General features: G+C 43.9%; 1 protein-coding gene across 1 annotated transcript in view; it reads left to right on the top strand.

The window, feature by feature from the left end:
• The first annotated feature begins 1,527 nt into the window (after positions 1-1,527).
• Positions 1,528-25,641, top strand: part of AHRR (aryl hydrocarbon receptor repressor) — an 86,738-nt gene continuing 62,624 nt past the window's right edge. The window contains exons 1-2 of the mRNA XM_065669327.1: positions 1,528-1,580; positions 19,134-19,205. Of these exons, the coding sequence (XP_065525399.1) occupies positions 19,144-19,205 (62 nt within the window). The 5' untranslated portion in view covers positions 1,528-1,580; positions 19,134-19,143. The remainder of the gene's footprint in view (positions 1,581-19,133; positions 19,206-25,641) is intronic.

Here is a 25,641-nt window from a genome sequence, read left to right as displayed (position 1 = left end):
CTATCAGATTGTTCAGACTAGATATAAGGAAGAATTTTTTATGTTGAGGGTGGTGAAACACAGGAATAGGTGGCTTAGAGAGGTTGTAGGTGCCCTATTCCTAGAAACATTCAAGGTCAGGTTGCATGGGGCTCTGAGCAACCTGATCTAGTTTAAGATGTCCCTGATCACTGCAGGGGGGTAGGACTGGATGACCTTTGAAGCTCCTTTCCAACCCAAACCATTCTATGATTCCATGACTAGCAAAAGTGGAGTTCTTTGCTTTCTTATACATTATTCCTGCCACCTGTATCTTGATAACTGGGCTTTCCCAAAAGGATCATCTGTGGATATAGGGCTCAGCCAGCTGAGGCCTGAGAAGCCGCACCACAGTGTCCGGGGCAAAGGCAGGCAGAGCAGGGTGCTGCTGTCTGAGCAGTGGTACCTGCCACGGCATCTGCATCCAGGGGGACACATCAGCAATCCAGGGCTGAGGAGCAGGAGACAGGTCCTCCCCACAGCAACCAGTCGCAGCAGTTTGCTGGGGGTTTAACGTTTGGGTATCCTCGCTAAACACTGGTATCTCACCAGGGAGAGGATTGGTTTTCACTTTGTTTACTTGGACTTTCCACTTCAGCCTGCTCTGGTTTCGTCTGTCCTTTCATTAAGCCTCCCGTACAAGAGCTGCTTTAGGTACTTATCAAGCACCAGCAACAAAACCACAGGCAAAAGCCGAAGCCTTGCTGACTGGCATCCCCTGCCACTTCCAGTACAAACCAGAAATCCGTCGGCAAAACGCTGGGGAGGGGTGGGGGTGGTGGTGGGGGGAACCCGCTCGTTAAACGCCATAAAATAAAACCATCCCAGCTGTTACTCCGCTCCCTGGTGAGGCAGGTAAGTGCAGCGCTGAGCTGAACGTGCCGCTACTGCGAAGATGCGCTTCCACCAAGCAAGGCGACAAGCAGAAAGAAACCGCAGCGGGCAGAGAGCAGGGTGGGCGCAGGGGGAGGGACGGGACGGGCAGAGGGAAGCGCCGTCCGGAGCCACCGACGCAGGAGATGTTGAGGCTGCCCCAGACGCCCCGGAGGAGGGAATGACCCCCGCCTTTCCCCTACCAACTGTTCGGGAGGGCCGGGCTCGGCGGCGGCTCTGGCAGGTGCACCGCACCGGTCGTGGGGAGCGGGGGGCAAGACCCGCCCCTGTCCCCGCTCCTATCCCGCAGCGGAGGGGCGCGCAGCCCGGCGGCGGGGCGCGCTCAGCGCCGCGGCTCCGACCCGCGGTACCCGGTGTCCCCGTCCTCGCCGGTGCCAGCCGCGCCGCCGCAGCGCCCTCTGCCGCCGGCGGGGTGTGGCGGCGGCGGGCCGGGGATCGCGTGCGAGCGGCTCGCCGGCGGCTCGCCCTGTCACTCGGCCGCCAGCCCGCCACCTGAATCACGAGGGAAGCGGCGGCCGAGCATCCTCCCCACCCCCGGCGCCCTCCGTCCCGCTCCAGCCGCCCGCTCTCGCACCTCCGCCCCTGCACCGCCGCTCAGCGCCGCGGACGGGGGGCTGCTCTTCGCCCGCAGAAACTTTGCACCCCCGGGTCGTGGCGGGGACCGTGGGGTAAGTAAGTGGCTGCATCCCGAGAGCTCGCGGTTGGGCGGGCGAGGCTTCAGCCCCGGCTTTGCGGGGGGACCAGGGGACCGGAGCACCCCACGCCCCGGGGTGTCTGTTGGGGCTCCCCTCCCCTGCTGTTTCGGCGGCGGCGGGACCGCAGCCGTGCAGGACGCTCCGCGCTCCTTCCACCCGGGCGCCCGTGGCGGTCCACAGCTCCCGCGAAGCGAAAGCCCCGGGAGGTGCCGGTGTCCCCGGGCGGGTGATGCCCGGGGTGCTGCACGGCCGGCCCCAGCGCTCAAACCGGCCAGGCGGAGGGCTTTGCCGGGGCACCTTGGCCCCGTCTGGCCTCACCCATCCTTTCCGCTGATGCTTCGAGAGACCTTTCAGGGGGAAAGCCCGAAGAATAAAGTTTCACGTTGCTTCTTTGGAGCCCCGAGGGCACTCGCTTGGCCTTACCCGGGTGGGTTTGCTCTGGGGTCAGGCGGCGCATCCCCCCAAAGCTTCCCTTCTCAGTGGCTTATAACTTCAGAGCTACAGATTCTCGTTGTGTTTCAGTTTGACATACCCAAGGAGGAAAAATCAGCGAGGGAAGGGCGAAGCGTGTGTACAGGCTCTCGTGCTTGTCCCTGACTGTGCGTTACTTTCTGTGGTAAACAAGAGTTTTGTCCCTCTTCGGGTGAAGCTGTAGTTTTATGTCTTTATTGAAGAATAATGCAAATAGCATAAACCCAAGTTATAACACGTAAGAAACTCTCTCTTCCCCGAAGACGGGCACAAACAATGTTTGTGCGTCATTTAGTGAGTGCCTAGGAGATAGACTATTAAGACCAAAAGAAAAAAAGGAGGAAAAAAAGGAGACAAACCCACCAGAAAACCCCAAGAATATGCTTGATGTTGTTTGGTAGTTGAAGATTTCAAAAAGACAACCGGGGCTGGGTTTAAATAAAACTGAATGATCTGGTTGGGCTCAGAAGTGGTCTGTTGAGAAGAATGTTGATGCACATATGTTTGCAGTAGATAAAATAAAACAGTGCTCTTTTATGAACCGTAGAGAGTGTTATTATCCAGGGCTAAGACTAAATTGTTGCGTGTAAGTAAGAGACTTAAACGACTGACAAGATCAAATTCACTGGCAAGACACTTGGTTAATTTGCAACCAAGAGCAAGAATTTGTTTCCTTGAAAAACAAAGTACCTAATGCCATAGATATTAAGATCCAATGCTACCAGATCAGGTTTTGACAGTAACTTTAACACTGTCGGCTCCGGCTGGCACCCCCTGCTCAAGCATCTCCGCATCAGTGTCTATATTTGTGACAACATATTTGTTTCCATAGTTGGCCATAAAAGTGTATTTGGGTGTTCTCTGGTCTCGAGGAGAGACCTGGGTTTCCAGGGGCTGCGTCGGGCCTATGTGTAAACGCCTCCCGCCTTCCTGCAGCTCTGGAAGCACAAAGCTCCACAGTCCGCAGGGCGAAGGTGTACCGAGGTGGACTGTTTTGGTGAAGAGCAGCAGGGAACGGATGCTGGCATGTGGAAAAGCCAGGTTGTTGTGGTCTCGGGATTTTTATTCCAAAGGAGCCATAGAAGGGGGTGGTACGTTATTACCTCAACTTCCCATCGATTCTGATTTCTGCCCAGGAATCGTAAGGAGGAAATGCATTGCTAGGCCCTGTTTGCAGTGCGGATGCTTACGAAAACCAGCCAGGCAATCTAGTATTGATTCATCATTTTCAGCGTGCAAACAGACTTAAACTCCACCATGGGGGATTTACTAGTCAGAAGTGATTTTTGCATTTGATTTGCCTTTCTCTAGGTATATCTAAAATACAGAAAAGACGCTGTCGGTATCAGGAACTGCCCGTATGTAGTTAACTTGGCACAGCTTTTGCAGTCGTATTTGAAAGGGGTTCGATTTAAGCCAAGACCCCACTAAATATGGGGGCTCTACTATTGAATAACCAAGGTCTGGTGCCAAATCTTTCCTTAATAGTCGTGGTAATTACTGCTGACTCATGCTGACATGTGAGTTTAATTAGCCCCAACTGGAATGTAAAGGATGTGGGAGTGTCTCTTTGTGCCCAGAGACAGCTAGGACAAAGCAGATTTTGGAGGAAAATTTAAGGAATTGCCAAGTTTGGGTAGGAAGTGTCAGCCAGGGCTTTTTTTTCCCCCCTTTTTTTTTTTTTTTATGCTAATGTTTGAATAACCAATAAAGTTGATTCTCAGGAAGGGGATGAATTTGGATAACATGAGCTTGTCTTCACTATGGAATAACTGGAGTCCTAGCTCAGACATTGCTTCTAATTTGACTCATGTCCACACACACACAAACTCGTTGCTGAAGAGTGGTGATGTTTTCAATTTGAGTTGGCTTACCCATGAGGAATAAGCTATAGCTCAGATAACCACAATTCATCAACTGCTAACACAATCTGCCTGAACGGCACAAGTGGGATTTTGCTCAACTCTGGCTGCTCCCACTTGAACTGGGGTTACCTGGAGAGCTGGCAGTGCCTACCTGCTTCCCTGCTACGGGCAGGCCAAAGGCATCATCAGTTCTGCCATGAAGCAAGCAACGGGGTGTTTGTCAAAGTGAATGTTCTCACACAATTCCTGTCTAACTGCGTGTTTATGACAGCTTGCTGGTGGTGGTCACTGTCACCACACAGCCGTGGCAAGCAGGACAGGAGGACTTGGCAGCAGTGCAGTGCTGACTGATGCTCAGAATGGGGCATTGCTGCAACAAGATGTGAAAAGCAAAGAGTGGTATTTACCCCAGAAATTTGTTTCCTGCCAGCTATCGGCCGGTACAAGAAGGTCAGTCATATGTCAGAGGTATATGCTGACATATATATATATATATATATATATATAAATCCAGCCATACTTGGTTAGCAGAAGCAAGAGCTGTTGCTTTGGGAGAAACAGTTTCGTCGTTGGCCCTCTATGCAAATTGCTACTAGGAAACGCAGACCAGGATTTCTACAAACATTTTGAGGTCAAAGCAGAGAAGGAGGGCACAAGAGCAAATATGCAGTCTTAAGTGTACCAAGTGCATGCTTTTTCTAAGAGGAAGCAGGCTCCTGGGTCTGCCTAAAGAATGAAAGTTTCAAGGTACTTTGCAAGGAATTTGAGTCAGAGTTAGGGACCAGCTGAACATCCTGAGACGGAAATGCTTTAGGAGTATGTCTCTGTCGGTCCAGAGCTCCCACAGAGCTGTTGACAGTCCTTTTGGATTTAGTTCAATTTACCTTCAGAGCGATGATCTTTGAGGTTTCTAAAGCAGTTGTAGCTGCGTTGTGCTGCTGTCAGAGTAAGAAATACACCATGGGTAACTGCAGAATTTGAATGGATGGACTGGCGGGATTGCACAAGTGGGGTGGACAAAACGATGCCAACATAAATGCACCCCAAGAATTTATGACCCCCCAGGTCCCCAGTACCAGTGTGTAATACAACCATTTCAGTGTAGACAAGGTAGGATCTGTTCATGTGCTTGCAACCCTCAATCACACAGTCAGGCAGCGACAATTGCAAGAAACCCAGTGTATCTCTTTTACCTTTGCTTGTGAGACCTTATGCTGGATCTTATCCTTTGCCTCTAATAGGTGCCTTCTGGTGTTCAACAGCAGGGCAAGCGCAGGACGATGACGTAAAATCGTGTGAGATGGCAGAGCTTAGCAGCCTGTGTCAGTGGAACACCTTTAATCTGAGTGCCTGTGAGCACTTAGGCTGCATCCAGGAACTTGTTGCAGGATGAGATTGCTTTGGGCTGGCCCATACTTTCTACAGTTTTGAATCAAGGCTGCATCTGCAGACAGTGAATAAATAATTTGCATGAAGCAGTCTATTAAGCTGAGGCTGCAAAACATGTTGCCTGCCGCCGTGTCGTTGACCCTTCCTGTTACTGCAGTGGTGCTTGGTGCACCAAAGCTATTGCTCTGTATTAAAGAGCAATATCCATGCATGCATATTACATATTTCTTCCTTAAACGTTATTTGCATTGATGCTGAATGGTGGTCATTTCAGTAGGTTTAGCTTGCTGAAAACATGTGCTGCCATAAATTCAAATTTTGTCACTCATTAAAGGCTGTAAAAATCCACCACTAGTGGATTCCTCCCTCTTCTGTAACACTGGAGCTGAGAGAGAATGAGGAGGAATATGTGGCAGTTTCGGGGTCATTGTCTTGCTTTCCTGGGAGCTGTTTGCTGTGTTTGGTGCTATAGTGATCCCTGGGAGTCATGATGCTGAGTAGCCTCTCAAAGTCCTTCCTTTATTGAAACTCCAAATATTAATCTCTCACCTCCCAGTCAGAGCAGCATTGTTTGGAAAGGGGGCTCTTCTTTGCCTCCTCATCTTTCACAGGGATTTGCTTCTCCAAAATGTGTTTTCCTGATGTCTAAGAACTCCTAGTGCATTTGCCAGATTGAGTCTTCCTCTCCTTGCCCTCAGATGAGGAATCCTTCCACAAACATGGTGGGTTTTTTTTCTCATTTCAGGCCACTTCTAGACAAGCAAAATTTGCTGAGGTTGTTCAGTGGATGCTAAAGATTTTGGAGGGGTATATTGAGAAGATTATCATGCAGGTTGAGACCCTACAGGGGTCTGTCAGAGCTGTTCCCTATTTCCTGAATGGCTCGTATGATGAGTTAGAGCATGTGGGCATTCAGCCTGCAGAGGTCACCAAGCTGAAACAGGTTTCAGGCACCCTGGGAGACGAGAGTCAAATTCAGAGTGATTTTGACAGTCACAATCTCCAGAAAAACCAAGCAGGATGTGCGTCTGTAAGGTTCTTTGCAAAGGTTTATCTTCAGTCAGCAATAAATCATGTACTCAAGTACAGCACGGGGAATGGCTGGCTAGGCGACACGAGCTAAGGAGAAAAGGATGTGGAAATTTGGTGGATCACAAACTAAACATGAGTCAGTAGCATTGCATTGTTGTGAAAATGGTGTGTAAAAATGGGACTGTAAAAATAGGAGTGTTTTGTCCAAGGTTCACGAAGAGTCTTTCTTGTCCTATTGAGAACCAGGTAGGTTCTTAGTTGGAGTATTGCTTCCAGCTAAGCAGATAAAAAAGCTCTCCCGTACATGGCCATCGGAGAGATTCCTGGAGATTTTCACTCTGTGGAGAATTCCTATTTATTGTTTTTCAGGAGTGGGTGAGAATCAGTAAATGTTAAACTAGCTGCTTTATTAGTGTCAGGTGGCTGTAGACGGCAGCAAATGCATCATGACAAATTATATTGTGGTAGGATATATCCATAAAATGTTTGCTTTTTTATCTGAGAAACATACAAAAAAATCTGGAAGTTCTGAAGGCGAGAGGTGCAATTTCTCCCCATCTCTTGCCCTAGATATATGCAGTGAAATGCTTGCAGTCATTTTTGTTCGTGAAAATAAAATTTAACTGATTTTTAAAAATCTAAAAGGATATGATGAAAAATATAATGAGCACATAAAAAAAAATACTACTGCTCGGGTTATTTGTGAGAATAAATTGTAATATATTGATTACTTTTGGCTAGTAACAGATATAAATAGCATTAGAAGGCAGAGTCGTACTGCAGACAACTTGCAAATGCTTTTAAGCATATTTTTTCCTCTGGAGATATGTCTCTAAAACAGTGGAAAATATTTACGATAGAAATTGCCAAAGATTGTCAAATAATGAACAAAGAAAATATGTCAGATATCTCAGAAACAGAATGGCAATCTGTATGTTATATTCCTTAGAAGGAGAGATTTGTGTTCCTGGAGAGGAAATTGTATACTCACACTTCCATAGTTAATTACCTGCAGTAAATCTGAGTACGTGTCCAAACCAAGGTGCTGGAGTAGAGCATTGTCAGTGTAGCAGACAAAACTACCCAGCCTTTCAACCAGTATGACTTGTTCAGCTACATTTATAATCTCAAAAATAATAGCTACATCAGATTTTAGTTTTGCTTTTGTCTTCAGGTTCTGTATCAGAGAGAACAGAAACTTCTGAGTTTTCAGTCTGATTTTCATGTGCGTCATTAAACTGAAGGCTTGCAAGAGCTGAGCAAAACCTTGACAACTCACATGCCAGCCTGGCTCTCGGAGTGCGTTTCTAAACTGTGACCTGCTCCTTTCAAATGCTGCAGTGTTTCTTACACTGGTAGCAAAAACACTTTAAAAGACTGAATTGCGGTGATAACAATAATAACATTGTCAGTTTAAGCATCAAGCTAACATAAATTGCTCAGTCTGGGAGAACATTTCATATTCATTTCAGTTTTCTCTGCATTCACATTTTCCACGTCAAGTCTTTGGAAAAACAAGCACCTCCTTTTTCCCTGTTTGGTTTTGTTTTCTTTTTTTCTGTGGATCTTCAGATATGTAAGCTCTGTTCGACCTGTTACGGGGCTCTTGGCATTTCATCCTTTGTTTCCCCTTTTCTTCCACTGAATGACTGAAGAGGAGGAGCATAGAAACAGCAAAGCCAGGAAAAGAGTGGGATTGCATCTCCCCAGCAAGTTGATGTTACATGTAGGTTTATAAGTATTTATAAGTATTTTTTCTCCCTGCTGTTCTACTCCTACACACACACGTTTCGTAATAACTTTTATAATGATAAAATGTCAATCCCCATTTTGCTGGCCTTAGATCCAGCCCTCTTTTTCTTCTTTTCCGGGGAAGATGCTGCGCTGTGTTCTCCTGGTGTCACAGAGGCTCCTCTGAAAGCTGTCTCTGAGCCAGAGGCAGTAACTTCTTTCCCTTCCCAAGCTGTCTCTCATGATATAGAAATATACAAATATATGATGTCTATATGAAATATATATGTATAAAGAAATAGGCATACAAAATACATGAGCTACCACGTATTTTGACTCCTATTTTGCACTGGAGTGCAACTAAAACCTTTTGAGAAGCCTTTTGTAGAAAAGAAGAAAGGAATTGAGGAAATGAGAGTACAGTTATAGTGTATGGCAGGCTTTTTTGAAAGACTTAGAACTGGATCTTGGCCTGCCCACAGGAGGGGATCACCAGCTTACTGGCTACTGTGGAGAGTCTCCCTGATTTTGATAAGCTATCTTTTCCTGATAAAAAAATCCATTTAAATTAGTTCTGTTTTGGCTTTATGGTAGAAAACTAAACATGGTTCCTAGTGTTTCTCTATTTCTTTCTCATCTGCTCAATCCTCTAATCTATCTGTAGCCTCCCTTTGTATAAGTCAGGGTTTCTCCTCATGCTGTTGGCATTTGCTCCAAAATTGCACCACACTTCTATTTTGGACTGGTGGATGCAGGATGATGGATAGTCTTATCAAAGATCATTCTTCTAGTATTTCAAGGAGAACCCCAAACCCCAGACAGTCAAAGTCTGGTGAAATGACAAGCAGGGTATTAAAACATAGGTGGTTGTAGGAGTGACACCAGCAATGCTGGTGAACTTACGAGAGGATTGGAGGACAGGCACAGCTTCATAGTGCAGAGCTGCACTTGCAGCCTGTGGCTAGTACTGAAACTCAAAGCGACATGTGTATTTCACCCCATCATGGTGGTGTATGGGTGGTGAAATATGCACTGCCTTATTATGGTGGAACAGAGAAGTGGGAATGAGGACAGAACAACCCAAAAAGCAGCCAGTGCAGGGCCATCTCTGTCTAGTGAAAAAAGTGACACAACCCATTCAAAGTGATACTGTTGCTCTGTTTTTTATCTAAGAACATTTATCCCTCACATATGTGAAGTAGTGCAGACAAGCTAATGAACTAGACAAACCTGATGATCTAATTAGCAGCCTTATCATGGTAGCACAAAGCTAGGTCTGGGCACAACCTATCTGAAAAGTTATATATACACTTGATAAATATACCTGAGTTGTTAGCTTGTACTGAGCTCTGTGTTGGCAGAATAAAGCTGCTTCCAAAACCTGAATTAGCTATAGGTTGAAGATGGATGAACTAACGCCCTACTGCATTGTACATTCATAGCAGAAATATTTCATCGACTTATCTCACTGGTTTTAGTCAAATTTGCTATGGAAATGATGCTTATGCTTTTGCAGCATCTGCTTTTCACTCTCTAGAAGTTACTTTACCTGTTAGTCAGGTTCCAGCAAACGTAACAGAGGGACAGAGATCTCAAAGATATTATGTTCCTGAGAGTTTAAAGGTGAAACACGCTGCATTAATATCCCTACTGAGGGCAAGATTGCAATGTGAGATTGTCTTGTTAATCATCCAATAATCCATATGCTTCAGACGATATCTTAAATGCTTCAGCTGTAACAAAGCTTTCCATCGCTGCTCACACCTTACTATCGGTAGACCAGCTGCTGTGGCAGTCCCATATTATAGAACCATAAAATCAGTTAGGTTGGAAAAGACCTTTAAGATCATCAAGTCCAACCATTCCCCCAGGACTGCCAAGTTCATCACTATAATATTCTTCTCAGACAGTCTGTGGTGAAGACAATGGAGGACAAAAGTCAAGCCTGGTAGAAAGAGATGCCACTAATTATAAAGTATTGTACAGACGTACTCCCAATCTGATTTTTTATGTATTTATATGTCCTGTGGTCCTTATCCTTCCTGAAGTGACACTGTGTACGTGGTAGAAGTGCTAAAAACAGCTTAATTTTTAAAACATCACTTAAAAAAGCCTCTTGTGTCGAAACCTTTTTAAAAGGTTAGTTATTTACATCCTTGAAGCTCAGAAAAGTCTCCTTGAACTTAATTTCAGGCTTTCTTATATAAACAAATAAAGAAAGGAGAGCTGATGAAGTAACTTAGTCCCCAGATGAACTTGTTTGTGAGGGAAGAATAATGATTGAAACTTTTGTTCTGCTAAAGGTTCCTGCATACAGGAACCCTGTGACAAAGGACTGCCATGTTTCAAAGTCAAGCACTTGCAAATTAGGAAACTTGGGAGTCCAAGATGAAATGCGGATTCCTCACCTATGTGCACAGGTACTAAACCTCATGCTAAAACCAGAAATTGCACTTTTTGGTTTTATTATCTTCATTCACCTTGTGGTCCCACATCTGTTCAAATCCCGTGCACACACAGCATTATTAATTTTGTTACAGACTGTTCTGTGATAATTGCGACTCTAATATCTAAGTATATCAAACCATCACTAAATTAATCTTTATTATAGTGCTGAGACATATGGTCTTATTAGTAGAGATAGATGTGAAAGATGTATTCTCATTTACTCAATGCCAAGCACTCGGGGTGATACTTCAGAAGACACAGCCTTTGCTGTATGTTCATATTGAGTGCAGTCCTGGGTACCTTTAGCTGAGGCACTGGGTGCTCATCATCTTCAGAAATCAGAGCAAGGCTGCCAGAAAAGGAGGGTTGATGCCTCTGATGTCGCTGCTGTGCCTGTGTTCCTTGCATCACACAGCCCTCATTCCTACAGCCCCGGCACAGCCCGGATTCTTTCCCTAAGCTCTCCGAGTAGGGCAGCGGTCTGGCTCCGTGTACGCAGACTTCTTCCTGTAACAAACGCAGTGACAGCAAAGGAGCCCTCAGGAGACCTGTGCAGGAGACTGCAGCAGGGAGATGCAGGCCACCTAATTTCAGGCAAAAATCCTGAATTTTGGGTGGTTATTTCAAAGTGAAAAAAAAAAAAAAGAAAAAAAGAAAAAAAAAAAAAAAAAGGGGAAAAAAGCAGTGCTCCCCAGTGGTCCCTTTCCGGAGTGTTATTGAAGCAGAGCGCCTGTCTGCAGGTCTGAGACCGAGGCTGATGCTGAGACTCGGGATCTGATGCTGAGACTCGGGATGGGATGCTGAGATGGGATGCTGAGATGCTGAGACTCGGGACTACAAGCAGTCTACTTCTGTCGCCTGTCTCGTCTGTCTGACCCTCAGACCCCCATGGCTGACTCCTCATTCCCGTGCCTTACATGTGGAGTCCGTTGTTTCTGGGCGGCAGCGGCTGGAGCAGGGAGAGCGCACCAGGATTGAGAGGAACAGCGAGAGGGAAAGTCTGGCGCTGCCTTTGCTGCTCGGAGGGGAGGCACGTAAAGCGCATGGGGATGTGTATGTATAGTGCAGATGCCTGTAGGAGGAATGAAGGGGATGACGTGTGCTCAGCTCAGGCAGAACCTATGGATAACTGTCAGACTACAAGTCTCACAAGCCTACATGCAAACTGGGTTTTTTTCAGCGGCTCCAAACATAGCTGAGTTTGTACACATTTTCTTTAAAAGAAGTTAGAGTGAAATTTTATATATGCCGTGTCAGACAACCTTAGCTGTTTTGTAAGCCCCGTGTATGATTCCCAGTGCTTGCAGGACACCTTCTGTAAGTCAAGCATTGCATACCTTTCTGTTAGTCAATTAGCATTTCCAACAGCTTTTCAGGTTTGTGAATTGACCTTCTTCCTTTTCACTGGAGAGGAGATTGAGGCAAAGAAACAAATTTTAGGGCCAGAAAGAGCCGCTGTGAACTTGTTTCTGTCTCGTGTATAGCACTGGACCATCAGACATCCTTAAACAAGTTATTCACCACACACGTCTAAGACTCTTAAAAAAGAGTCTCAGTAATCCTGAGAGTCCTCTACAGTCCTGGGTAAATTGTTTCAATAGTTATCCTCATTTATTTGTAATTTGAATTTAATTAGCCTCAAATTCTGCAAATTGGATCTTGCTGGAATTAGCTTGACCTCTGTCATGAAATGTTTGTTTCTTGCATAATGTAGTTACTTGTTGTGAGGAAGTTCTCTGTTGCTGTTCTTCACGATAACCCAAACAGTCTGAGCTCCTGGACTGTGACTGTGGGGCTCCTTTTCTCAGCTTTTCTCCCTTTTCTCAACTCCTTTTCTTAGTCATTTTTGTGACTCTTTGCTTCAGTTTTGGTTTTGTTTGTTTGGAAGTGGGGCTGGTTTAGCTAGAAACAGTGCTGCAAGTTATTTGCAAAGGTATACCCAAAGCTAGTATCATAGTTTCTCCTTAGACATAATCGTTCATCAGAAGCAAAGCATTTGGCAGAAATGTGCTAATCACAGTCCGTTTAGTGACAGCAGGCAGGTAGATTTCTATTCTACTGATTAGTTCATGAGTGGAAGTGTTTTCCTGGTTGCTACTCGCAAGGTAGAAACACATAATCCTATGGAAAGCCATGCTGTGCTCCAGCACCCTCTCCCCTTCTTGCTTTGCTGGTGAAGCCGTGCTGGGACTCTGCGGTGCCGTCGGGTTGAGAACACAACTTCCTTATTCTCAGGCTGCCTCTTCGAAACTTGTGCCGCTTCGAAGCTGTGGTCTGCAACAGCCCTTTTATGTAGTTCAGGCATTGAATGCATGGTATGTGATCACATTCGGGCAGGAAATGATTCATAAAATTTAATGAAAGGAGAGATCACTGGATAGTGTAATTTGACCTCCTAGAGCACCAAAGCTACCAAATTCTTTTCTCTGAGTATGCCTGCATTCAGCCCAACTGCTTGTGTTTAATTTAAGCATAACTTCTGTTAGGGTAAAGTGTACGTCGCAGAAAGATATCCAACAGTGATTTTGAGACAACAGGATCCGTTAAATCCTTTGCAGCTTGCCCCAGTGTTTGAATGTTCACAATATTACAAACTAATACCTTATTTCTTATTTACATGTATCTGGCTTCAGCTTCACTTTCTAAGTGCTTGCCACATTTCAGATTAAAATAATTTGGCGCTGTATCTTCCCCTTTACTTGAGTGAAGTGAAGTACTCTCCTACATGAAAGTGCTTCACTTTATTCAAGTCATCTAATTCTTCTCTCTATGCAAGGCAGTTTCTTCAGCCTGCAAGTATTTGTTTTAGCTTCTTTCCTCACCCTTCCCAATTTCTAACAGTATTTGAAAAACACTTACATGGGAGCTGTACACACTGTTCCAGCATCAGGCTCATCGTATCTGTAAACAGAGGTAAAATCACTTCACTTAGGGCAGCAACTGCATTAGCTGCCTTTGCAGCAGCTCCTCCTGCAGTGCTCAGGGTATGGATTATGTTCGTTTTCCACTTTGATGCTTAATTCCTTTCAAGAATCACTGGCATTTCAGGATGCAGTGCCTATTCAGTAGAAATGACTTGCATTCCCTATTCTGAGATGTCTGTTTGCATTTGGCTGTATTAAAATCCATTGTGGATAAACAGAAAGAGCCTTCCAGGCACTCCGGACTGCTCTATTTTTCTACGTCTCCAGCACTATTTACCAGCCTTCTGAATTTTTATAACTTTGCAAATATTATCACCAATGTCTTCTTATGGAAGCTTGACGCCTGTAAGACCTTGATAAACACCTTTCCACTCAGCAGCGTGATTTCTCTGTGGTTACTCTATTTTATTTAGTTTTATTATTATAAATCTGTGGCTAATACTTTATTTACAGAAACTCTGCACTAAAATACTTCCTTGTGGATTTTAAAAATCAGTACTCAGTGCTGCCGAGTTAAATGATGTACTAATACGAGTGAATCCTTTTATCAGCTAGAAGTGATACCTTCCCAGTGAGCTAGTTTCACTCCAAAGAGGATGACATTCCCTCAAATTTTGTTAAGTGATGTCATTTGTCTTTCTTATCAGCTTTCTGGTATTTTGCTTGGGATGGATGTCAGTCTTGCCATCCGGTGGTTAGCTGGATCATTATGTTTCCCTTCTCTGAAGACTGTCATATAGCAGCTGCCTTTCAGTCCTTTGGATTTCCCCAGTGTTCAGGGATTCATTATGACTTAATGGCAGCAGTGATTAAAAGCATCTGACATAAGTGAATGATCACAGACTACATCTGCCCTTTCCCAGCAGTTCTGTTCCTTTCAGCTCCAGCTCTCCTATTGCTGAAGCTCCTCAAGCTTGTACGGCCTCTCTCCTGCTGCTGGAGGGGTGGAAGGTTGCTGCTTTGGGTTCATCTTCAGCCTTCTTCAAACATGTGAGGACTCTCAAGTGTTGCAGAGGGAAAGAGAGAGGAAAGAGCACAACTGGTCTGAGCAGCTGAGTGCGGTTCCCCCAGCTTCCTGTTTCTCATTCACAGATGAGGCTGGTGGGCTGTAAGGGAAGGAGCCCCCAGCCTCCTGCAGCAGTGGAGATGGGCTGTTCTGTCCCAGCTCTCAGCAGACATCAGAAGAGGGCACAGTCCAGGTGGGACCATGCAGATGTGCTCTTCTCCAGCTTTTGAAAGAAATGTTTTCTTGACCTATGGTTTTGTGCAGCTCAATAACTTCAAGTGCTTTTTTCAGCTGTATTTTTAGCACCATTGACCATGAGCTTTCTGACTTTGTCGTTATTCCTGTACATTCATTCTCAAACTCATTTTATCTGCTTGCCACTATTGGCAGTGGTGGTGGTAGCAGAAGCACCTCTTGGCTGTATGCATATCTAGGACATTGGTGCTCAGTGGCTGAGGCAGTGCTTCATACCATGTTGCTGTGGTAACCCCTTGTTCTAATTCTGTAGATAGTTCCTGCAGACAGCCTGAAGAGTGCACGGTTTATTCTCTTTTTGATGCAAGTGCACGATTCTCCTTCTTTTCAGAGACTAGAAATAAATGGGTTGAACACTGTCACCTTTTATGCAGTTCTAGCACACAGCCACCTCCATCTTGGACTTATTTTGCTCATAATAGTCTTCTAAAAAGCATATTATCTATCTTTTCAGTGCTGCAACTTCTGAATTTTCCTGTGGGCCTTTATCTTTCTCAACCAGCAGTTTACACTTCATAAATTCTAGCTCGTATTGTTTGCTATTTATTCCCTGGTTTTCAGTTGTTTGAATGCTGAGGTCTTTTTATTTATTTCTGTTCACTGTCACATATTCATCAGCTGAACCAGAATGGGTTTTAAACCGATGTGGTCCTTTCGGGAAAGCAAATGAACTCTTAACTTTCAGTTTTCAGTTGAATTGTGCTGTCCAAGTCTTTCTCCTCCTTCTAATTTTGCTCATGAAAGCAAGAGAAGGGAAGTCTAGCATGTGACACTGTTTTGAAATATGAACTATGAGTCATACATTCGTATTATGGACGGAAAGGACTCAGAACACGAAAGTATTACAATATTGTATTGGGTTTGCGTGGCAGGGTTTTTTTGGGGGGGGGTGCTACAGGGGTGGCTTCTGTTAGAAGCTTCCCTCCAACAGAGCCAATGCCAGTTGGTTCCAAGATGTACACACCACCGGCCAAGGCCAAGCCCATCAGCAATGGTGGTAGTGACTGACTCTGGGATAACATAGTTAGAAAAGGGGACAAAACTGCGAAGGAATCTGCAGCCAGAGACAAGAGTGAGAACATGGGAGAGCAACAGCCCTGCAGACACCCAGGTCAGTGCAGGAGGGCAGGAGGTGATCCAGGCACCAGAGCAGTGATTCTCCTGCAGCCCGTGGTGCAGACCATGCTGAAACAGCTGTGCCCTTGCAGCCCATGGAGGTCCGTGGGGGAGCAGATCCCCACCTGCAGCCCATGGAGGACTCCACACCAGAGCAGGGAGATGCCCAAAGGAGGCTGCAACCCTGTGGGAAGCCTGTGTTGGAGCAGGGTCTTGGCAGGACTTGTGTCGCTGGGGAGAGAGGAGCCTGTGCTGGAGCAGTCTGTTCCTAAAAGATGCACCCATGGAAGGGACCCACGCTGGAGCAGTCTGTTCCTGAAGGATGCACCCATGGAAGGGACCCACACTGGAGCACTTCATGAAGAGCTGCAGCCTGTGGGAAGGGCTCACTTTGGAGTAGTTCATGGAGGACTGTCTGCTGTGGGAGGAACCCTACACTGGAGCAGGGCAAGAGTGTGAGGAGTCCTCCACTGAGGAGGAAGGAGCATCAGAGATGTGGGATGAACTGACCACAACCCTCATTTGCTGTTCCCCTGTGCTGCTGGTAGGGAGGAGGTAGAGAATTTGGGAGGGAGGTCGAGCTCAAGAAGAAGGGAGGGGTGGGGAGAAGGTGTTTCTCAGTTTATTTCTCATTACCTGACTCTGATTGGTAATACATTAAACTACTTTCCCCAAGTTGAATCTCTTTTGCCCATGACAGCAATTGCTGAGTGGTCTCTCCCAGCCCCTCTCTCTCCCTTGTTCATCTGAGGAGGGAAGTGATACAGAAGCTTTGGTGGACATCTGGTGTCCAGCCAAGGTCAATCCACCATAAATATAAAGAAATGTGTTTTAATGTGAGGTCTCACAGGAAACTAAAGCAACTCTTCTGACATCTTCACCCTATTTCAGCTTCCCATTGGAGCAGAAAACCCACTGGGGTAGGTGAAATTTTAACTCTCAGACCATTGTGAAAAATCAGCCTATAGACTAGACTAAACTAACCAGGTCTTTGAAGATGGCGAGAAGACTTTATCTAAGCAAAAGCTGCAAGATAAACAAACTTTCTTAACCTGAAACAGTATTTGTTGCACTGTATCGTATCACTCATAGATTCTGGCCAGGCAATTCACCAATATCAGGTCACATGGAATCATCCTGGTAATAGGGAAGAAATGAAGGTTTTGTTTATTTCCAGAAGTGCTCTGCACCTGACACTGCACCAACTGGAGGATGACTGGCGTTTCCATCACCAGCTAAAATTGAGAGAAGGCAACAACGGATTTATTCATCAGATCTCTGTATTATGCACCATTTTAGAGTGAATGCTCAAGGAAAGAACCATAAATGGCTGGGGTTAGTTGTGTAATGGAGTAAAAATGGAATGTAGGTTTAGGTGATTTTGTCAAAGTAACCTCGTAGCTGTCTGTTGTACAAACACCTAATTTTCCAGATGAGGGAAATATGGTAGACCTAATCTAACTCAATTTAGTGAAGGATGCTGTGCTGCTAAGGACTAGTTAAGAACTTAAAGAGCTGGGGAAAGGAACTGGGTCAACAGCACGTGCTGAAAGGAAAAGGAGAGAAACTACAAGCAGAGTTCCTCAACTATCAAGTTTTATACAATCACATTTTTACTGAGAAATTTCATGCAAAACCAGATTTGTAGCAATAAACTTCATCAACACAGAAAAAGACACAGTTCTCACATAGCAAAAATGAACTGGAGATTAACTGCATGAATGGGATGCCTAGGCACTTGGCCACTAGAAGTCAGTTCATCCATAAACTGTGAATTCATTTATTGGAAATGATGCATGAAGACAGAGAACTGTGCATATTAGGTGACCACAGGATGACTGTGAGCCATGAATTGGACAATGGCTATGAAAAATGAAAAAAAACCCCACCAGTCACGCAACTATCTAGTGAAATAATTCCCATTAAGAATTAACGGTTTGTCGATAAATATGAGTATATGTGCATCTATTAAATACTTCTAGGTTTTACTTACTATGCTGTGTATGATTATGTTTATCCGTGTCTCAGACAGACTGACTGAAAGGAGAAAATAAAGGCTCTTAAGATGTTAGGAAGAGTACAAAGTTTGTAACATGAGAGGGGAGTAAAAGAGTTTAGGTTGTCCCAGAATAGAAAAAAGAAGGCTGACTGAAGATATGACTGATATTTAAAAATATGTCAATGAGTAAACACGACAGAGGAGGAAGAGCTATTTAAACTAAAAGACAATGTTGGCAGAAGAACAAATGGGCATTAAATGACCATGAACAAATCTCAGCTGGGAAGCAAAAGGTTTCCAGTTATCAGAAAGTTGTCTCTCAATGAAAAGCAAAGCTCCTCTAAACAGTTTTTAAATGAAGTTCAGAAAGTTTATGATTGCATTACATGACATACATTTCTTCAGTAGCAAGGGATCTGGCTCAGTGACATAGAAGCTCCTCTTAATTTTACATCTTACACAGAGCAGCAAATACTCTTGAGATACAGTAAGTTCTCAGGCATTGTGCACCCGCTGTTGAACAGCACACAGCAAGACTGAGATACTTTCATACAGAAAAATCAAGAGACCTTGATACTCAGCTAATCTCCAGAAGACTTAAACAAAGTGAATGCAAAGACTTGTTTCAGAGCTTGCAATGTCTCTAAGGCTAATGTGCTCAAAGGGACCAGTAATAAGGTTAAGTTTTGTCTGAAAATTGTCACCTCCATCAGCACTGTGTTGGGTCCTAGTGCTAACCACAACACTGTGTGTCACTTCTCAAGCTGCTAACAGATATACTTTCAGTCTTTAAAAATGAGAATGTGAGGACCTGGAAAAATGCTGATTTGAATAATTGCATCCTACTTATCACGGTGTCGGTAATGGAAGACAATATTCCTGTGTATTAAAAAGGATGTGAAATCCTCCCTGCAGGAGATGATGGATAGTATTACTCATTCTTATTTGTTTAGCTGAGTTTAAAAATGAGCCTAGAAGGGGAAAAAAGTTTGGATATCCAATAAACAGGATGTATTTTATACCCATTTTATACCGTATCTGGAACGCTTAATTTGAAAAAATGAAAATTGAATATAAACATCAATATTCTAATAATATTAAGGTAGGAAATTGGAATAAGCCTTAATCTTCTATCTTAACTAATGCCACCATGCTTTTTAGTGTTGTTGAATGCCACACTCAAGGAACAAACATTTTCCTCAGCTGAACTTTCTTGGTGCTGTCATTTTGTACAGCAATATGAAATCCAGAAACCTCTAAACTAAGAAACATACTCCTTTTGTTTTGCAGCATCCAAACAATGATTCCTCCGGGGGAATGCCTATATGCTGGGAGGAAAAGGAGGAAACCCATTCAGAAACAGTTAAGTATCATATTCATCAGAAGGTATCTCCTCCAAATGTATGTGCTAGAAATGTGGTAAAAGAAGGAGTTCCTTCCTCTATTGTCTGCAAACACAGGAGAAGCAAAGACCAGCTGGGAGCCTGGCTTTTCATGGTTAAGACTGGCTCCAGAAAGGATGCTGAGCATGGGTCCAGCTGTCCTTACCCATCATTAGGTGTCCCAGGAGGAGCCCAGTGGTAGTTGTGGTGTGTACTCAGTGTCTACACAGAGTACACTGCTGTGAGGAGACGGACAGTGCTTTTTCCTAGTCAGAAGATTGTGCTGGACTATATGGCAGCTGGGCAGTGGGCTGGAGGGGTGGCTGCTCCAGCTGCACGTCTGTGTTCCCTGGTGCCTGTTCAAGGAGAAGCTGTGTGTCGAGTGGCACCAGCATGCTGGCTTCCCCCTTCCTTGGCTTAGCCTTGCTTGGGGCATCGCTATGTCCAACATGTGCGAGCCTGGAAAGTGGGTCAGTTCAGCCAACTGAAAAAGCATACTGGTGACTCACTTCTTGCATAAAACACATCATTTTCAAACCACCATTTACTCTGGGGTCGCTTTCATTGGGAGAAAAACAGGAGAGAGGAATTGTATGTGTGAAGGCAAAGCAGAAAAAGAAAAAAGCAATGGGAAGTTGTTACTACAAGATGCTTAAAATGGGAGGAGGAGAAGAAGGTTGCTATCGCTCAAATGTAAAATGATTTCCAGATGCCATAAACCACTCTGTGAAATGAAGGTTTTTAATAGAATCATCCCACATCTTCTGTGTTACACTTGATTATATGGTTATGAAACACACATTTTTACTGTGTTAAAATTATGAAGTAGCACTGGTGGCCTTCACAGATGATTTAAGGATGAAAAGGTAACTAAAATCGATTTCCCTATTTTTGGTTGTTCAGAGCTTCTAAAAATAACTCACTTGGCTTAAAGTTGTATATATTGGTCCAAAGTCAAAGGGGAGTGTCTCCGACTGAGTGAGATCTGTTGATTTTGTTTGGGTTTTGGAGAGTAGTTGCACATGAACTACTTGTTCCCACTTAAAAATATCTCTTTTAGTGCAAAATACATCATAGGTGACAATTTCAATAGACAAAGATAATGACATAAAAAAATGATCATGCAAAATCCGAGTGCAAAATCCAAAACGTATGTAATGTTTCAGCACCACTTTTCAAGTATGGATGGGATATTTAGCTTTATAACTGCATGAGGTATGGACTGCTTTAGTACATGAAATTACCTCTGTGCAGAACTGTTCATGGATCATCATTTTTGTGAGAAAGGAGGGAGAGGTGCAGTTGCTCTGCAAAACATTAAGCTTCATGTTTGGAGTGTGTATGCTGGCTAGAAATTTTCCCAAAGGTCACTTCTAGATAAATATAATGGTTGAGAGAACAACCTCCTGTCAAAGGGTGGAAATGTCCTCATAAGCCTTTTTTTAAGTTCTGACTTCAACAAAATCAGAAGCAAAATCCAACATACTTTGAGGGAACCAAGTTTTCACCTTAGGAGCCATTGCAGTATGCTGCCTTGAAAATAGCTTTGCTATTTTCAGTAGAGGTACCTGAGCATCAGCTTATCCAGCCAGAACATAGAAAATTTTGATTAGGAAACTTGATTTTGGGCAAAACAAAGGGAATAATTTGGATTATTATAATACTGAGCTCCCGCACTGAAGCCAGACCTCTATTTTCTGTGGTTAGTTACTTATCACTTGCTGAGGATGGTTTCTCAGTTCCTGGTAACACTGGTCTATTCCTCAAACCTTATCTGCTTGTGGGCTTGGTCTCTGGTAAGCCTTTCCTGTGCTCATTCCCTCACTCTCATCTAAAGAGGCTCTGAATGACCAAGACTGACTGGCTGACAGAGCTCCTTTCACGGTCTATGTCCTTCAGTCCTACAAATCTTACTGACATTTCAGGACTCTGAGGTATCCTTACTGTTATGCTGCCTCAAATCATTTATCTTGAATTTAGAAGGGTAGACAAAGCCTATTAATTGAACAGGATATTTAATCACGATTTTAATCCATGTTGTGCCATTTTTAGTACAGCTTTTTTCTCTTACTTGGTAGCATAACGGATTTTCCTCCATGGCCTTGTTCTACTTTTCCCCTTGCCATTCTGATAATGAATCATGGTAGATGCTGCCACCTGTTCTGGGACAGGTATTTGTTCAGTTGAAAAACCCAGTTCTTCAGAGGAATAAAAGTTGATGGGAATTCTTTGGCCAGTCCTAATGGTGGGTCCTTGGTTTTTATCATTAGCAGCCTCTAGAATTTAACTTTCTCCTGACAAAGGAATAAGCAATCTCAGGTGCCAGTTTGAGCAGAATACTTTGATTTCTGTACGGATTCGTGGATTAATCCTTTTGCCGGTCAGGATTCCAAGGGCGGAGGTGCAGCTTTCCCCTCTGCAGAACAACTGAGATGTTCATATCTGCCCATACTCAGTGCACCCTAGGAGGGCAACTCTCTGCTTCTCCATCAGCTTTTTGTGATCAGGCTGTTAAGCCAGGTGATGATCCTGCATCTGGCTTTTAATACAGGATGTCACTGAATTATATTGCTCATCATGTTCATGGCTTTTCAGGTACAGACATTCTATTCTGAGGTAGTTTTACAGAACAGTAATGAAAATGTATGAAGAGGCTCCACAGGAGAATTATGGAATCACAGAATGGTTTGGGTTGGAAAGGACCTTATGATCATCCAGTTCCAACCCCTCTGCCATGGGCAGGGACACCTCACACTAGATCAGATTGCTCCAAGCCCCATCTAACGTGGCTTTGAACACTGCCAGGGATGGGGCAGGCACAGCTTCTCTGGGCAACGTGCGCCAGGGCCTCAGCACTCTCACTGTTTACTGTGTCACTCCCCTGTTTAAGTGTTTAAGGGAATTCAGAGACCCACAATACTGTGGAAGAATGTGTCGAAACTCATTTTACTGAGGGGATATAATACATTTGCATCTTTTTCTCTACACAGAACTAGGAAAGACTGTCTTCGTTAGGTTGCCATTCTTCAGGCAGTACATCGGGTTTAAGTTCTACTTTTATACATGCAAATAAATAAACTCCCCTAGCTGTTCTCCTTTTGCCCCAGAAAGCTGCCAAACAAACCCCATTAGATGTGGTCTACACTAAAGAATTTTGGCTTTTCTGGACTCAATTCAAACACCTGGAGCTCGGACTGATGGAAAATTTTCCATCAGATATGCTTTTCAGCCAGAGAACTGGATTTTTGACTAAAGGAAACATTTTCTACCAAGTGTTTGTTTCCTGTTGGAATCTAACATTTTACTGGTAATTCAAGCATCTGAAAACTAAACCAACACTAAAAGAGATCTTGTTTTTAACCTCAAACTAAAATCACTGTGCTGAAATTAATGTTTATATTAGAAATGCTACGCAATGCTGTTACCATTTGAGAGCTCCAGCCACTTCTTCGTCTCAAGCCCTGGCATCTTGTAAAACCCTCTCCCTCCAACAAAACTTTTCTTGTAATGTTTTACAGCAACTTAAAGGCGAATTACAGCTGTCCTAGCTCTGAGTGTATCAATAACTATTCCAAACTGCCCACTTTAGCCAGAACTGTACCAGTGCCAGGGTAAACAGAGACTTCAGGAGGTGCAGCTCTCTCCTGCTTCTTAGTCTGCATTTTATAGTCCTCTGTGCCATAGACCTTCCTCTTCCTTGAGATCACATGATCCCACCTCTTATTTGCTCTATCAGTTTGATGTCTTCTTGACCATTAGTTCTGCTTTTGCCTTTCTTTGCTGTGAAGACCCACAAGAGGTAGAAGGTGGCAAAGGTCCCCCTTTCCCTCAAATAGCTTTCTGTCATTTGGTCCTTTTGGTTCGTAGAAGATGCTGAACATCTGCAAATGCTCAGCTGGCACTGGAGCTCAGCTCTACCAGGATACCTATGCAATGCTCAAGCACATTTCAGTGGCTGTGGGTGCTGGTCAGTGCCTTCATGAGAATCATCTTGCAGTTACTTTGTGCTTAGCCTATCTATTGGTTGCATCTTATGGTCTCTCTCTTCCCTTTCCCTTCTTACCAAATGCTTGCCATCATAGTAAATAATTAGCTTTTTCTTGGTTTAGGTCATCTTAATAAACTTACTCAGATACTTAATAAACTTATTCAGAGTAAACTTTTTGTTAACAGTGTAGGGCTCCAGCAGAGGGTAGAGAGCAGCAGACAGGGCTGTAGCTGCAGGAAATTCCTCTGCAAGCTCACCAAACTGGTTTACACTAGTGGCAGTCTGTGTGTCATAGGCACACTGAATCATTACAGCACAAATGGCTCGGTGCCTTATGTACGTACTACCGAAACGGAAAAAGTTCTCTGCACCAGCTCCCACGCTCAGTTCCTACCGAACAGGGACGGCTGATATGGGTCTTGTACAGGTACAAGGACTTGTAACTGCATAGCAGCATTTGGATGGTTTAACAACTCAAAGAAGGAAATGCCAGCTTTATTTTACATGTGCTACTTCACTGTAGTAGTGTTGCATGAAAAGCAGAGTGAAAAAGGTATCATCGAGGGAGTGCTACAGAGTTTGAGAATCTGGAGTTTAACAGAAACACAAGCACTATCTACTATCAGCTCAAAATAAGGGCTAGAATTTCCATTTGCCTCAGAACAGCCCACTGAAGAATTTCCCTGCCTGCCCTTTTCTGTTTACGGATAGCTAAGCTGGCCTTTCCATGGAACTTGCATTGTTTAAAATCGCATCCACTTGGCACCTCATTGCCACTTACATCAAACCTCTGTTTGGATTCACTCCCTTACTGAATCATTTCCTTAAGTTTTCAGGAAGACTCTGTCCTGAACTTTCTCCTGTAGTCTTTTTACACCATTCCCTGCAATCTCCAGAAAACTGTTCCTTACACTCAGTGCAAACACAGTGCACGTAATGGGCTCAAACCATTCCTTTCTGGCAGAGAGCAGTCACTATTTTACGTGGCAAGTAGGCTTGAACAATTTCTATTTCTATTCAATGTTAATCTTGACAATTTTTGCCCCTTGAACTCATCAGTCTAAATTTCCTTATTGGAATTAATTTTTTTTCTGTCCTAAATTGCTTCCTTGCTTCAGCTGGTTTGTCAGATGTAAAAAGCAATTAGTAAAAGCTAATGTTCTTCAGCTTCTGCTCAGCTATAGGCTATATTCCCACAGAATTACTGCTCTCCATAAGTCAGACATCCTTTTGGGGTCACAGTGAGGATGGCTGAGCTTCAGTGTCTACTGCAAAAATTAGTGCCCAATATGTACAACCTTTTGGGGAAAAAAAAAGAAGTTAACTGGAAAAGTGAAAAAAGAGTATTCCTACTTTGTTGGTTACATTATTTGCTGCTTTTTTGCTCTCTGTAATGCAGGAAAGCTTTGTATTGATTCCAATCAACAAAATCTTCCACATGTCTTTGAAAGCAACTGGTTGTATTATTGAAGGGCCACATATCAGTATTGGCAATTTGAAATGAAAAAGCAGGAACTACCTCTTTTCACTGACACCTACCTCAAATATATTTTCATTCATTTTGTCCATCAATGTGTCCTGTTAAAATGAAGCGAGGCTCTCAAAGGGAGCATGATTTTTTCATGCTTACTTTGCCTTAGGAGATTTTCAATTGGCAGCAATCACAGGCACAAAACATTGATCCTTTTTTTAGCTAATTTGTAAGCACAACATTTTCTTAAACCACCGTTACAGTGATAAGTTAATGTTACACTTATAAGAGGGGAACGTGCAAATGTTGTAATTTAAGCCTTTGACCATCTTGTGAAATACTAATGCTTCAACTCAAGAAATTATTATTGAAAAATATAGTAAATGCGTGCAGCATGGAAATGCAGTAGTAAGTGCTGCAAATAATTAGTTTTCCTTCGATTCTCCACTGGCGCACCAGTTAAGATACATATGGTTATGATCCTCGCTTTAGTGAGGTGAAAGTGGAAACTGTTAGCACACCCATAGTTTCCTTGCCTACCAGTTCCCATTCTTGAGTATTTTTCCATCTTTTCCTCATTGATTTTTTTTTTCCCCTCAATGTCTTTTATTCTGGAGGAATAAGAGACATTGAGAAACGCCTCAGGAGGAATGTGGCAATGTGGTACAATAAGAACTTGAATATGGGCATTACAAGAGTGCGTGGAGAACAAGCAGACAGCTCTAAATCCCCTGGTTTGATGCCAGCTCATCTATAGCACTGGGCTATAGCACTCCCTCTTCTCCTATTGTCGGTCCATGTAGTTTACGGCTGCAGTGGCCTGTGGCCCATTCCTGGGTAATGCACTTTACTGCTGCGTCCAGCAATGGCTGTCTGCTGGAGATAACCACCTTCTCAAACTTACCACTCAGGTCATCTTGCCTAACAGATAAGTCAGTTCTTCAGCACTGACCACCT

The sequence above is a fragment of the Lathamus discolor genome, chromosome 2 (genome assembly GCF_037157495.1).
Source record: "Lathamus discolor isolate bLatDis1 chromosome 2, bLatDis1.hap1, whole genome shotgun sequence".
Taxonomy (NCBI): domain Eukaryota; kingdom Metazoa; phylum Chordata; class Aves; order Psittaciformes; family Psittacidae; genus Lathamus; species Lathamus discolor.
The sequence above is the reverse complement of the archived record's forward strand: the minus strand, read 5'-3'. Positions and strand labels throughout refer to the sequence as shown.